General features: G+C 56.8%; 1 protein-coding gene across 7 annotated transcripts in view; it reads left to right on the top strand.

The window, feature by feature from the left end:
- TNS1 (tensin 1) overlaps positions 1–14,469 on the top strand; it is a 225,655-nt gene that overhangs the window by 120,537 nt on the left and 90,649 nt on the right. For all 7 annotated transcript variants that reach the window (XM_027590752.2, XM_027590751.2, XM_027590750.2 and 4 more), the window contains exons 5-8: positions 4,163–4,204; positions 5,012–5,062; positions 10,930–10,979; positions 13,224–13,395. In XM_027590752.2, coding sequence (XP_027446553.1) covers positions 13,228–13,395 — 168 coding nt within the window. In that variant the 5' untranslated portion in view covers positions 4,163–4,204; positions 5,012–5,062; positions 10,930–10,979; positions 13,224–13,227. The remainder of the gene's footprint in view (positions 1–4,162; positions 4,205–5,011; positions 5,063–10,929; positions 10,980–13,223; positions 13,396–14,469) is intronic.

Below are 14,469 nucleotides of genomic sequence, written 5' to 3'. Positions count from 1 at the left end.
GGGTGGCTCAGTCGGGTAAGCATCCGTCTTCAGCTCAGGTCATGCTGTGTCCGGCTCTCTGCTCAGTGGGGAGTCTGCTTCTCCCTCTCCCACTACCTCTTCCCCAGCTCTCTCCTTCTTGCTCTTTCACAAATAAATAAAGAAAATCTTAAAAAAAAAAAAAAAAGCCAAAGGTTTTGTCCTGGGCTTAGGTAGGGGTGGGGCTAGATGTGGGGGTGCTGTCTCTGTCTGGGCTCCATGTGCTACATCCTTCTGCAGCTGAGCCTCAGGGGGAAGGAAGAGGAGAGCCTGCAGGGAGGTGTTCTGCTAACCCTGCCTGCAGGTTGGCTAGGGACTGGGGTGAGGAACAGAAAGGTGAGCTCAGCAGTGGGCCCTATAGGACCTGGGTGCCAAGCCCAGTATTGCCACGGACCCCACTGTGAGAGGCTGGGCGTCATACCTCTCTATACCTCCGTTTCCACACCTGTGAAACAGGGAGGGAGGGAGATGGTGTCTGAAGTCCTACTCAGAGCTGGTGTTCTGAGGAGTGGTGTGCAAGGATCGGGTGTGTCCTGGCCCAAATCCAGGCAAAGATGGAGGTTCGAGACCTCGGCTCCACAAGGTCCGGGGGTGCTGCATTGTCAGTAGTGAGCATGGTCAGGGGGCCGGGGAAGAGTGAGGGGCTCTCTTGGTTAGCTCACTCACTTGATATTTGCTGAGGGCCTACAGTGTGCCAGGCCCAGTCCTAGGCTCTGGGGGCTATGGGAACTTACGTGGTAGCAGGGAAGGAAGACCTGAAGTGAGATCAGGAAGTAAAATGCATAGTGTTGGAGAGTGAGGGGTTCTAAGAAGAAAAATAAACCATGCAACAGGGAGAAAATATGTGTTTGAGTGGGTGTGCCCAAGGGGGGCTAACAGCCCGGGCCGAGTGGGGCTCTCTGGCTGTTGGCTCTGGCTCAGCCACGTCAGGACCCACAGCTCGGGTGCTCTGGGAGCTTCCCTACAGCATCGCTGAGGGGCTGGGGCAGGGGCAGTGTCGGGGGGGGGGCCTGCCCTCATGCTACCTGTCCCTTGCCTTTTTCATTCCCAGTAGCCCCATCCCTGGCGGCGCCTAGGAAACAGAGAAGCAGGTCTTCAATCCCGGGAGGACTGGGATGGAGGAGAGGGCTGGGGAGCTCGGCATGCATGCTGGCCTGTGTTTGCAAATACCGCAGGGGGCTGGGGGGGACACTGGGTGTTTAGCTCCAGAGGGGCTTTTGGAAATTTTTACCTTCTCAGGGAGCCCCTGGACCAGTATGTTGAAGGCATCTGCTGGCTGGCCCTGTGGCCGGCCTCTAGCTGGCCCGGAGAAGGGGTGGGGACAGAGGGGCTGGTGCTCAGTTGATTGCTGGCCAGGAGGGAAATTTCTCTTGCAGTGCTGAGGCCTGTGCTTTCTAATATTGACTCCTCCCTGGTCTGTGCTGTGCCAGACTGGGGAGGGGTGGAGCAGGAGGGTCAATGTGGGGTAGGGTGGGCCTTGGGAGTGTGCAAGGTAGAGATGAGAAATAACAGCTAACATTTACTGAGAGCTTTCTAAGTGCCAGGCCCTGTTCTAAGTGCTTAATGTGCTCCGTCTCATTTGGCGCTCACAAAAAAGCGCTCTGCAGGCCTGGTGAGGAGCAGCAAGGACAAAGTGACCGGTTCAAGTTCACACAGTTAGTAGTAGAGTGAGTCAGGACACGGCCCTGGCGGTCGATGGCTGACGCTGTTAGCTTAGACCCGTGGTTTTCGAAGTGTCATCCACAGGGCCGGAAACCTTTGGGAAATACACATTTTTGGGTCCCTCTGTAGGTCCCCTGGTTTAGGCCCTCTGGGCAGGGCCTGTCCCCTGTGTGCCCACAGGCCTCCAGGTGATTCTGAGGGCTGTGCGAGACTGCCGGCCAACATTCTGTTCTGCCCAGAGGCTGGGCCTCTTAGGAGGCTTTCCCTAGAGCAGGACGAGGGGCTCTTTAGGGCCTATCGTGGGCCTGGGGCAGGTGCTTTCCCTCCCTCTTCTCTGTCCCGTCCCATTTCTGTCCTTTCTGACCACCCCCCATCTAGGCAGGCTGGTTAAGAGTGAGGGCTTTGGAGTTGACAGATCTGGACTCAAATTGCAGTTCCGTGCTGTAGACTCTGCCTATAGAAGGTCCCTGTGATCTGCCCTGCTGGAGCGCTCCTCCTCGCCTGGAGGCCAGAGCAGCCCAGAGAGGATGCGCTTGGGCCTTCCCGCCTAGCCGTGGTCTCCACAGGAGCATTGCAGAGCCTTGGACCAGAAGGGAGAGGTGGGGGGTCAGGGGCCAGTGCTGCCGAGGACTCCCCTGGTTGGGGCTGGTGGCTTTTGGAGGCTGAGGGGAGAACCTGGCCCTGATTAGCGGGCAGCTCCTGGAGCTGAGCCTGGGTCAGGGGTCCCTGCCTGGTGGCCTGTGGCTCGGGAGTGGGGGCTGGGAGGGGGCTGGAGGAGGACCGGGGTTGGGCTGGGAGGGAGTGGAGTGGGGCATCTTTACTTCTCCAGAGCCTGCTCAGGCTCCAGGTTGGCTGACCTGGGGGCTGGGAGGGCCCAGCTGACTTGCCTTCCCATCTCCTACTCTGTCCCTGGGCCCTGTCCTCCCTCAACCAGCTAAGTTGCCTTGGCTACTTCGGAAGTTTCATCCCCTGGAAAGAAGTTCTGGCCTTAGCCTCCCATCCTCCAGGCCGCTGGGGGAAAGGAGTCCCGCCATTTCCTGAAAGAGCCCCGCTACCTTGATCTCTGTCGGCTTTCTTCCTCCATGCCCGTCTTGGTCCCGCTCTCCTCCCGGATGCCAGAACCTCTCAGAGGCCGTTCTCTCCATTCCCCTGTCTTCCTCAGGGCTGAGGAGCTCACCAGCAAGGGGGTTAGGGCGGGCATTTCCTATTCTGAGACACTGTATCCTAAGCTAGTCTCTGCTCATCCTGGCAAAGGCTTGCTTCCTCACCTTCACGGTCAAGCTCATGTCCTTCTGCGAGATTCAGGGGCCCCTGGAACCACTTCACTGTGTCGGGAACGGAGCCCTAGGGACCGGAGGCAGGAGGTGGACCTGGAGTGGCAAGTTTCTCTCGTGTTATGGGCGTCCAAGGAGCCTTTCAGGATGCCGTTAGTAGGAAGCACGTCTGTTGGTCCTGGCTGGGAAAGGGTGGCACTGGCACGAGGGACAGGCTCAGTCCACAGGTGTTCATTGGAGGCCCTCTACACATCCTTTCCAGTCCCTGGCACGAGGGATATGGTAGCCGAGCTGCTTATAACGCTGCTTTGAATCTGTTAAGGAGGCAGTGGGATAAGACTCACAGAACAATATTGGGGAACAAGACATATTCCCGTGATGAGATTATTTGTACCCTAAGGACCAGATACGTAGCCCAGAGGGCAGGCTTATTGGAGTTCGAAGGTGGGAGGGAGTCCTCCTTGCAGGGTGTCCAGGAAGGGCCTTGTGGGGAAGGAGAGCTTGTCGGAAAAGAGCATGGGTGGCGGAGCCTTTCCACAAGCAAAGGCCCGGATGCGTGAAGAAGGAAGGGGATCGAGGTGACAGGTCTGGATGGGGCCGAGTTTTGGGGCATGGACACAGGTCTGCGAGCAGGCAGGGCTAATGGTGGAGGGCCTTGAAAAGCCCGCCGGAGTTAAGATTCCGGCAGGCCTCGTCCTGGGCTGTGGTGATTTCACACAAAGAGCGTGAAGCACAGAGTCTCAGGATGGGGTACAAATCCTGTTGTTGCCAGTGGTAGTTGATGACTTTGGACCACTCATTTAACTTCTCCTTTTCTGTGAAGTGGGGCTCACAGGTGCTAATGGGACCCACCTGCTGGGTTCTTGTCATGAATAAATGAGCCGGTGCTGGTGAAGAAGTCTGGCCCATAGGAGCAGGCGTGACTTTTACCTGCTCTGTGTCCCTTTTTGAGGAGTCAGCACTGAGTCAGAGGCCTTGCTGGGGTTTGTCGAGCTGGGTGGTTCTAGTACCAGTAGGATTGTTTTTCATTTTCCAAACCTGGTTTCCCGAGCTTGGGGCTAGCTAGGTTAAGTCTGAGCCTTGGGTTGGCGCCATGGGCCCTGCCTCAGGGGGCATTTTGCCCCATCACGACCACCAGCCCTGCGGACAGAGCCAGTCCATGGCTGTTCACCCTGAGGCCTCACACTGTTTTCTCCCTGTGTTCACAGCCCATCAACACCGAGAGTGCACCGAAGAATGTAGCCAACACGGTGAGTGACAGCAGGTGCGGTGGGTGGCAGGGAACATCCCGGGCAAGGATGGGGAGCCCAGAAGGCAGAAGGGCGATTTTGGGGAAAGTGAACACATACATTTGGGGACATCCTTTTGGAGTAGATTTGAGGAACTTGGGGGAAAGTGATGGGGATGTGGGTCATGTTGGGAGCCGGGCATGTGACCTCACTCGTGTATTCGGAAATGGATTGCTAGGGAAGTAGGCAGGCAGGTGGGAGAGGCCAGTGGTTAAATGTGGGTTTCTTTATTAAATATGTAGAATGCGAGAAAGCCGGGCAGATGTTTCCAAACAGATATTTCTGACTTCGCAGAAAGACAGACAGTTTCCCAATTTCCTCAAGGCTGCATGGAGGAGGAAGGGAAGAGAGTGGGTGGGTCCTGCAGTGGAGAAGCTGAAGTCAGCAGCCGAGGGGCATCTCCTGGCCATGGCTCGTGCGCAGTAATGGGCTTACGGTTGGAGGGCTTGCGTTCAGACTCTACCTCCTCCAAGCTTCTAATTGTGCGACTGTAGGCAAGTCATGAGCCTGTGTGTGCCTCCGTGTTCTCACGTGCAAAATGGGAACAGGAAGATCTCCCAGCATAGTGGTTGTGAGACACAGGTGAGAGGGTTGGCTAGCTCTGAGGGGCTTTTAGTGGACAAAGGAAAGCTAAACAAACAGCAAAGTTCTCTCCCAGGCCCTTCTGCCAACCCCCTCACCCCTGCCAAAGCCAGGAGGTGAAAGACCAGGGTGCTTCTGATTCCCTTCCTTGACTCCCCGCTCTGACTGCCTTTTCTCCATCTCCAGGGAGAAGGAGCTTTCCGGGGTGGACACACACGGAAAAGCCTTGAGGAAGACGTAAGTATGGGGATGGGGAAGCGGAGGATGTGTCTGGGCTCATGGTGCCCTAAGGGGATTGCCGGTGTGGGTCATGTCTCATACCTGTCTCGTTTGGTGGAGCATCCCTTGCCTCCTTTCCAGAAGGGCAGGCGGGGGTCACTTGGCTCTGTGGCTGAGCAGGGGAGGAGGCGTTGGGATGGTGAACAGGTCCCATGTACTTATGCACTGGGCCTCTGTCTTGGCTTTGGCCTCCAGCTCAGCTGGATCCAGGGTTCATTTGCCCACCACTTTGCCAGACCTCCTCGGTGCTCCAGGGTGGGGGTTGGGGAGGGAGGCCAGAGAGGGAGTGCTCTTTGAGGCCTGGCGTGGTGGTGAGCAGTCACCAAGGTAAGGCCAAGGGAAAGGGGCAAGGGGACTAAGGGCAGAGGTGAAGAAGGACCCCTGGGCTCGCAGAGGGTCATCAGACCTTGGGGAATTGCAGGCTCTACATCTTGGGAGAAAGGAGCCTTTGAAAATGTCAGAGTCTTCTGTGTGACTTAAGTGCCATTGATTGACTCAGGAGAAGGCTGGAAGATGGGCTAAGCCAGTTGATCCCTCTGGGCTCCTCTTGCCATGCATTTTTGGTGGAGGTCAATGGGCAAATTCCTAAAGTGGAAGAACCCCAGGGAAGGGCAGAAGGGGCTCTCCCAGGACCCTGCTTTGAGCAATGCTCGTGTCTGGGCTTGGCCTCACATCCCTGGGGGAGACGCCCCACAGCGTTGGGCCTTTCTCTGTCTTCCCCACCCTCCTCTGATAGTTTGCCCCGCTGCTGGCCTCCCTATCCTTGCCCGCCCTGATCTGCAGAGGAACAGGGAGTGGTTTGGCGGTTGGCACGGGGGAGCTGTTGATGGCATGAGGCCCTATCATCTGACAGCTGCCTGACCCACGGTGGGAAGGGCCCTGGGGAGGTGCTGGGACAGCAGGAGGCATGTAGGCAGCCGCACTTCTGTGGGGAGCCCACCGCCACCACCGCCTTGCTCCCCACCCCCCCCCACCCTGGGCAGCCCTGCAAGGCCAGCCCTACAAGGCGGAGGCATTCCTGGGGCTGCACGGCCTGTCTGGATGGAGTGGGAGCATGCCTCTTAAATTAGTGGGGAAGGCTCTGTTCAAGGTATGCGTGGGTCCCACGGGCACAGAGTGCACCTGTTGGGGAGGGACTCTTGTCCAAGTCTATGATATTTCTGGGGCTGGGATGTGGGTCAGAAATTAATTTTTGTGTGTCCCTATTACGGAGGATGAACTTACTTAATGCACACAGAACATATAATATGTGCTCAATAAATATTAGCCATTCTTATTCCTGTTATTTTGACTAAGGGCCAGGAGGTGGGCTGGCATTTGTTTGTTTGTTTTCTTTTTTTTTGATTCCTACCCCCCACCCATGACAGATGCTCTGGTCCCATTTTTTAGATGGGAAAACAGAGACTTGAAGGGGCTTAGTGACTTGATGAGTGCCTTCTCCATCCCTTCCTGGGTCTGCTGCTTGGATCTGGTGTTACCCGGCTCTCCCAACCCTTGGCCAGGGGGATGCTGTGTGAGCCAAACCTTTTACAATGGCCTGAGCACATTTATAAGCCAAGTCCTAATGCCGCTGCTTCCCACAACCCCAGCCTGGGCCAGACATAGCTTGTCAGGGGAAGCTGCAGCAAGAAAGAGTGAAGTTAGACATCATGATGAACTTTTTGATGCGACAATGGGTATGACCTTGGTCCTCAGAAAGAAAGAACTGGCCCTTTAGTTGGGACAAGAGGTTTTTTCAGAAGAAAATTTTGTTGATTTGGGATGAGTGTGTGTTTGTGTCTGTGTGCCAGGGTGGGTAAAGGTTGTGTCCTGTCTGGATAGGGGACGAGGGACAACATGAATTTTGGTTTAGCCAGTCTACTGAAGGGAGCAGGTTCTAGGATGGCCTGTGTACTGCAAAGGAGGGAAGACCTAATCTTTCAAGTTCCCGGACATCTGTCCCAGTCTGGGTGCTCTCAGGGTCATTTGTCCATGCCCCCGCCCAGCCAGGGGGCCCCCCCCTGCAGTCTGCCCCGAGTGAGGAGACCTGTTTCAGAGGCTGCGCCGTTGCAACCCTGGGCCTCCTGGCGTGATAGTGTGCCTGTTCGTTGAGCTGTTTTCCTGTCTCTGGCCTGTGGCCCAGGACTCACAGGGCAGGAATGGCTGTTTTCCTCTAGCAGGGTTGGTGTGTAGAGAGGTTTGTGGATGGTGTGCTGTGTCGCACTTTGTTTTGGAAAAATCCAGGCTGGTGGGCAGGAAGGAGAGAGGAAGGGGTGTGGCTGGAGGGACTGGTGGCGGGGGGAGGGTTGGCCACAGCCCCCGGAGGAGAGGTAGGAATGGGGACGGGCCCCTGACGTAGATTGGGCACCAATTTCTGGCTGCCTGACATGGCCCCTGGTGTTTCTTACAGACCCTCCTCCCAACTGGGCCCCCTCGGGACTGGGGCTCAGGAAACGCCTTTTCTTTTGGTCCAGAGCTGTTGTGTTTGGTCTGTGGACCTCAAAGGCAAGCAGGACTCTTCCCACACAGTCGTTTTGCTCTAAACCAACCCCGCCCAAGTCCTGGGGTTCTCACTCCTTGCTGCTGGTGGAGAACTGGGTGCTGGTCCACAGGGAGGACCAAGGCAAAAAGAGTTGGGTGGATCTGCAGGAGGAAGGGTAGGGGTTAGACACCAGGAGGAACTTCCGGATAGTGAGAGAAGCAAGACACTGTTTTGGCGGGGGTGGGGTGGAATTTCCTTTCATGCTGTTCTCTTCTTGAAACAGAGACCACGGTTTGGTGATGACTGTAGGGGAGACTTCTTGGTGCCTAGGGAGTTGAATCAAAGCTGTATTACTGATCTCTGTCTTGGGAGGGGCCGGGAGGAAGTTGAAGCCTGGTGGGCAAAGGGCTTTGACAGCCCCAGAGAGGAGAAGAATGGGGTTCCTGGCGGACAGAGAACTTATTTTCCTTTTAAAATAAAATCTTTGTAGTACTCTTTGTAAAGCCCTCTGGTAGTTTCCCCTGGAGGCTTTAGGTTGGAACAGGTAAATCCCATGAAATCCCATGAAATCCCATGGGCGCTGTGCTATACCCAGTTTGAACAGGGAAGAACAGAATGGTCGATTCTTGAAGAGTGTCTTCCTTCATGGAATAGAAGTTCTCCGAGGTCAGGGACTTGGCCTCCTCTGGTCCCCGGTGCCTAGCACGTCGCCTGGCACACAGCTGGTGGTCCTTGGTGAGGGCTTTCGGGATGAGGGATCGAGCACCGTGATGGGCAGCAGAGATGACCAATGTGTCCACTCGCTCCCAGCCTCTTAGCAAGGGCCTGTGTGGTGAGGCGCATAGCAGTGGGGGGCCCATCTCTGGCCTCCTGTGTGAGGTCACCTGTGTGTTTTGGAGCATTAGGTTGTGCTTGCTCACACCCCGCCCCCCCCCCCCCCCCGCAACGAACGGCGTGTGATTCTCCACGTCCACTAGACTCAGACTTGTCACCCGTCTATGTCTGCTTTCTGCCAGTGAGTGTCACATGTCCCCAAACTCTGCGGAAAACAGGAAGCCCCGTCAGTTAGAGGACAGCCCAGTGATTCAACAGGGGATGACCATCCAGCTGTTCCCATCCCCGTCATCTGGTGGGGTCACGGCCCAGGGCAGCTTCCTCCTCTGCCTCCCCTGCCCTGGCCAGCCTGGTGGAGCAGAGCAGGCTTGGACTTTGTCTTATCACCTCTGGAGGCGGCATGGCCAGACTCTGTTGGGGCCAAGTTTTTATTTATCTTTCCTGGCTTTTTTGGTGTGGGGAGGCTGAGGAATGTAGAGTGTTGTAACATTGGGAAGGGGGGGTGGAGAAATGGGATCCAGCTCTCCTGCCCCATTCTTCCTTTTCACCCCTGCTCCCCAGGAAGCTCCTGGCTCCCCTTGGCTCCCCAGTCCCCTCGCCAAGCCGGTCTCAATATCGCATTGTCTCCCTGTGGCTCCATGGGCTGGGACCCGTGGCCTTGGCCACACCTCACGCCTCGGCTACAGCTGTGGCTTCCAGTGTTTGAGGCAGCCGTGGTGGCCTCCTCCAAACGTGGCTGTGGGTCGGCAGCAGATGAAACCCGAGGGGCTATTTATAGCAGGGTGGCCCTGGGGCCTGGAGCAGGGCCTAGGGCCTGGGGAGGTTCAGCGACTCCTCATCAGGGACCAGTGAAATCAAGACGGATGGCTTGTTGGGTCTCTTGTGTTCCTGTGGGTGGGTAGTCTTGGAACAGCCTGGTTTGGGGCTTGAAAACCAAACATGATCCCTCCTTACCACCCCCGCGCCCCCACGCCTGACTCATGCAAACCCAAGTCGTCAGGGCCAGGGGGCTGTGGAGACAGAAACTTTCCACCCTGACAGTCCCACTTGGCTGTTCGTTCCTCTTGCTGCTGCCACAGAGGCTGAGCAGGGGAGAGCTGGGCCGTGGCCTACAAAGAGGGGGCTCTGGGTGCAGCCTTCTCCTGGGGGCTGGATGGAGAGCTCTCCTCTTAGCAGGGCTGCCCTGACTTCGGGCTCGGCCGGGAGCCAGGCCTCCAAGCCTACCACCCACCCCTGCCTGGTAGGCGCCGTAGGGCCCTGGGGGAGGCTGGAACTGGCTTTTCTGCTCTGGGCCCCCATGGTCAAACTCAGAGTCTGAGGGTGAATCCTGCTGGTTGTCGACTTCCCTGGGACTTGGGGGTGAGTCACTGTGCCTCAGTTTCTCCTCTTCTTGGCAGACTATGGTCCTGTCTCCTCCGAGAGGTGGTTGCAACTTGGTGGTTGGGAAAGGCTGGGAGGCACGGGGAGGTTTGGAAGGCGCCAGAGGGCTCAAAGGGCTCTGGCTGGGCCTGGGAACTAGAAGCTGGGTATTTGTGCGTCAGGTGAGATAGCTGACAGGGTGGGCAGCAGCTGTGATACCGGGCTTTGATTTTCTATAGAGGTGAATGTTGGTTGTATCTCTAACTACCCTTTTAATTGTGTCAGATGTAGTAACAGTAGCACTGTATAAGTGCCCCATATGCATGCTTCTTTTAAATCTTCAAACCACTTGGTAAGGATTGCCCCATTGTCCATGTGACGTTAGGGAGGCTTGGAGTGTTAAGGGCAAGGTTGCAGGGCGGGATGCTTGGGGACCCCGGCTCTGCGCTTTCATCCTTGCACCATTGGGTTGTCCTGGGCTGTTTGGGACCCCAGCATGGGTCCATTTGCCTAATTTTGTGCAAGTGGACCACCCCGGAGATGGGTAAGGGGGTGACAGACAAGGGGCGGCGGGTCCTTGGGAGCATGATTTGCTGCCTGGCACTGGCCCCGGCTGCTACATGCCACGTGGTCCCTGGCTGCTCTGGACCCACAACTCTTGATTCAATGGCTCAGAGGTGCTGCTTTGAAGGGGAGGAGTGCGGGGAGATGGTGGTCGGCCGACAAAGGTTCAGAGCCGGGCAGAGGGCTGCCGCACCAGCCTTTCCTTCTTTGAGGCTTGCAGTCTGTATTCTCCCCTCGGGCTTACTGTTGACGCTGTCCAGTGAATCAAGACGAAATGTGTTTCCATCCATTTAGTATCTGTTTTATTGCGTGTGTGGACTCTGTGGATGGCGCCAGCCCAGACTGCTCTCAGCATTTGGGATTTCTTCCTTCCCCGGGGAAGGAAAAGCTAAGCCCTTTGGGGGCTTGCATGCACACTCCCAAGGAATTGGCACTGATGGCCCTTTGGCTTTAAGTTGCTGTGTTGCCTGGGTGTTAGGGGGCCTGGGCTGGAATGTTGGCAGAGAAAGGAGGAGGGAATCTGTGTTTGTCCACAGCCCCGACTGCTCCCGTGGCCGGCTCTCCGCTGGCCCCCTCCATAATGCTGCTTTTCCTTTCTCTGTCCCAGGGCTCCGCCAGAGTCACCCCGAGTGTCCAGCCCCATCCCCAGCCTATCAGGTATGCCTGGCCTCTGGGGGGCAAGGGGTGGGGGTGCCGCAGGGAGGTCACTTGTGGGTGTTTCCAGCAAGTCATACCTTTGGGTTTCTGAGCCCGAAGTCATAAAGCCACAGGTAGGGAGCATGGGGAGACATGCCAGCCACAGAGAGAGGATGCAGGTGGATGCCCCTTGGAAATGCTCATGTTTTGATTTCTAGCTCGAAGCCAGGCCTTGAGCTGGATTCTTTATGTCCCTGCACGATCTCATCTAGTCCTTGCAACAACCGTGCAAGCTAAGCATTTTATTCCCATTCAGCAGATGAAGAAACTGAGTCTCAGGGAGGTAAGGTGACTTGTTAAAGGTCACGCAACCACCAGGAGGCAAGACTTGGGTGTGCCTTCGGACTGGCAGGTGTCAAGGCCTGTGCTAGATCCAGGTCCTCTTCATGGGCAGGGGTTTTTGATGTTGGAGGGTCATTTCTAAAAGGAAAGTTCTCTATCTGGCTGGCTGGCAGGGGCTGGGGGAGGGGATGCATGAAGAGTCGGTGCCTTGCTGATCCAGAGTCTCTTCCCTGCGTCCGGGTTCTATGGTTTTCTGGCTCAGGCTCTTCTCTCTCTGCCTCACCTCCATTCCTGAGGCTCCCGAGATGAGTGAGAATCTGGCCCCAGGGAAATGGAGCCCCGGCCAGAGAGGGCTGGTGTGTAGCTAAACCCACTGGGTTGTGGCCCAGCGGCCCATAGACCGGGGTGGCCCTTTGGAGAATCCCCTTCTACCGTTACAGCTGAGAACCACCTTGGGGTGGGTGGGTGCCGGGCGCAATGCTGAAGTTGTCCAGGCGGTGGCACTGTTCTGCCTTAGGATGCCCCCCCCCCCCCCGCCACTGGCCCCCCCAAAGGCTGCAGTGAGGAACCTTATCTTAGGGATAAGGAATGGTGGGGGCTCAGAGGTTAAATTCAAACTGGGCTCCCTACCACAGCCTACTGGCCCCTCTACCACTTGGCGCCCGTCCTTGTCTCCATGGAGAAGCCATACATCACCCTTGGCTCCCTGAACTCCAAGCCCCGTCTACACACTTGGGCTCAGAGTTAACCCTGGTGGACATCTGGATGTGCCGTCCCATCTCTTTGAAATACCCTGGTGGTATTCTCCACTGCCCCCCAGTCTCTCCTTTACCCTGCTATAGTCAAAGATTCTCAAAAGGAAATGTGAGTGTGGACCACCTTGGATAGACGGGAAGTGAGACAGTAGCGGGTTGGTGATGGGGTAAGAAAGTGTGGGGGTAGGAAAGGTGTGAGGTGCCCCAGAAGCTGCAGGTGCACCTCAGAATGGAATTTCAGTGTCCTGACACCCATTTCCCCTTTCTGGGCCCTCGTGCTGGGAGAGAAGCTGGGTGAGGTGTAAAGATGTGAACCCCTACCTCCCCTTACCCAGAGCCCAGCCCAGGGGCTTCCCACCTCTTTTAGGAGCTCAGATGGCGCTGGGATTTCTGGGGGCCACCTGCCACGGCAGCAGCAAAGGCTCAGCACCCTCTGTTTCCTGGGCCCTTAGAAATCATGGAGGCCACTGCCAAGAAATAGCCCTGGCAGGCAGTGGAAGCTGCCAGAGGTGGGGGAGAGCCAGGGAACAAAGGGCAGGAGCTGGCCTGCCTCCGGGGAGGGCTGGAATGTGCACTGTGGTCTGGCTTACCTGGAGCCCAGGTGAGCGTGTCACCTGAGCTGCCTTTTCCCCTGAGAAGCCTCCCCACCTACTCTACAGCTTGGGAGCAAGGGGAGGGCAACCCAGTGCTCAGCCCTGGGTTGCTGGAGAGCACCCAACTCAGGCTCTCCTTCCTCTTCAAAATCTATCCCGGGATCCTTTGAGAGACTGCTGCCAGACCAGGTGGCCGCAGTGTGTCGGGAGGCTGAGCTGGACTCCCGGGCTCCTAGCTGGCTCCCGTCCTGGCCCTGACCTCTAGGATCGCAGGTTGAAGGCAGGGCCAACAGGATGGATGGGCACTTAGGATTGCTGTCATGACTGAAATGGCCCAAGATCCTGCCAGCCCCTGGCCAGGTACGCCCAGGCTCCCAGGCTCCCAGGCTGGCCTTGCTGGCTGCACGGGCCTTGCTAGAGGAGGCCTCTGGCCTTGGCTCTGGGTCAGGGAAGAGCCAAGCCTCCTGGGTTGGAATTGTGGGCCCCATGTGGTGTGTAGGAGGTACAGCTACCTGAACCTTGCCCTGAGGAGCTGGCTTCTGATCTGGACCCCCTTCTGCCTCCTGTCTCTCCAGAAACATGAGCGTGAGCCGGACCATGGAGGACAGCTGTGAGCTGGACCTGGTGTACGTCACGGAGAGGATCATTGCCGTCTCCTTCCCCAGCACAGCCAACGAGGAGAACTTCCGGAGCAACCTCCGAGAGGTGGCCCAGATGCTCAAGTCCAAACATGGCGGCAGCTACCTGGTGAGGGTGGGGTCCGGTGCCCCCTGTCCTTTCTCCTCGCCACCTCCTTGCTTCTGGTGTCCCCCAGGGCCAACTCCTGCTCTTCCTCTTCCCCTGATTTACGTGCCTTGCTCATGGCCTGAGTCTGCACTCACTCTCCGGCCCCACTTTGCTGGGAGAATTGTGTCTGCCGCTGGAATGCAGCATCTGGACCCAAGTCACGTGTGCACGTGTGCCTGTGTGTGCGTGTGTGTATATGTGGGCGTTGAGGGATTCATGTTCTCGAGCACTCCCTACGAGGCAGGCCCTATTCTAACCGCTCTCTACGTGTTTAACTGCACGCTAGCCTTAAAATCAGGTTTCGCCGGAGCGCAGAGAGGTGGGATGTCTGCCTCAGGTGACTGTGTCTGGAAGTGGCAGAACTGAGGTCTGAGGGCATGTTGTGGCAACGTGCATCTTACAGGACATTGTGTGGCTGGCACCGGGGTGGTGCCTGGCCCAGAAGCACCTTACAGACGTGGATGAGGTGGTTGGCAGTTCTTCTGTACTCTCAGAGAGCTGGTATGGGGATTGGCCCCAGAGGAGAGCTCAGTTCCAAGTTACAAGGAAGCACCTGTGGGGTTGGGCTGGACCCACCAACCAGACGGTGCAGGCTCGAAGCCCGGCCCTGAGGTTTGAGCCGAGGCAGGGTGTGGGAGGCCATCTTAGGTCCCTACGCCTGCTCTAACACATGACCACAAACTGAGGGTCTGGAAACAACAGAATTCATTTTTTTCACAGCTCTGGAGGCTAGAAGTCCAAATCAAGGTGTTGGCAGGGCCATGCCCCTTCCTGGTGTCTGGTGCCTCCCAGCAATCCTTGGTGACCTTGGCTTGTAGCTCCATCACTCCCGTCTCTGCCTCTGTCCTGGTGTCTCTCTGTGGCTCCTCTCCTCATCTTATAAGGACACCAGGCATCGGACCTAGGGCCTGCCCTAAATCCAGGATGATCTCATCTTGAGATCCTTAAGTACTTACATCAGCAAAGGCTCTGTTTCCAAATAAGGTCACATTGTGAAGTTCCAGGTGGATATGAATTTTTGTGGGATGCTATGAA

This window comes from Zalophus californianus, chromosome 3 (assembly GCF_009762305.2).
Source record: "Zalophus californianus isolate mZalCal1 chromosome 3, mZalCal1.pri.v2, whole genome shotgun sequence".
Taxonomy (NCBI): domain Eukaryota; kingdom Metazoa; phylum Chordata; class Mammalia; order Carnivora; family Otariidae; genus Zalophus; species Zalophus californianus.
This window is presented reverse-complemented; position numbering and strand designations above follow the sequence as displayed.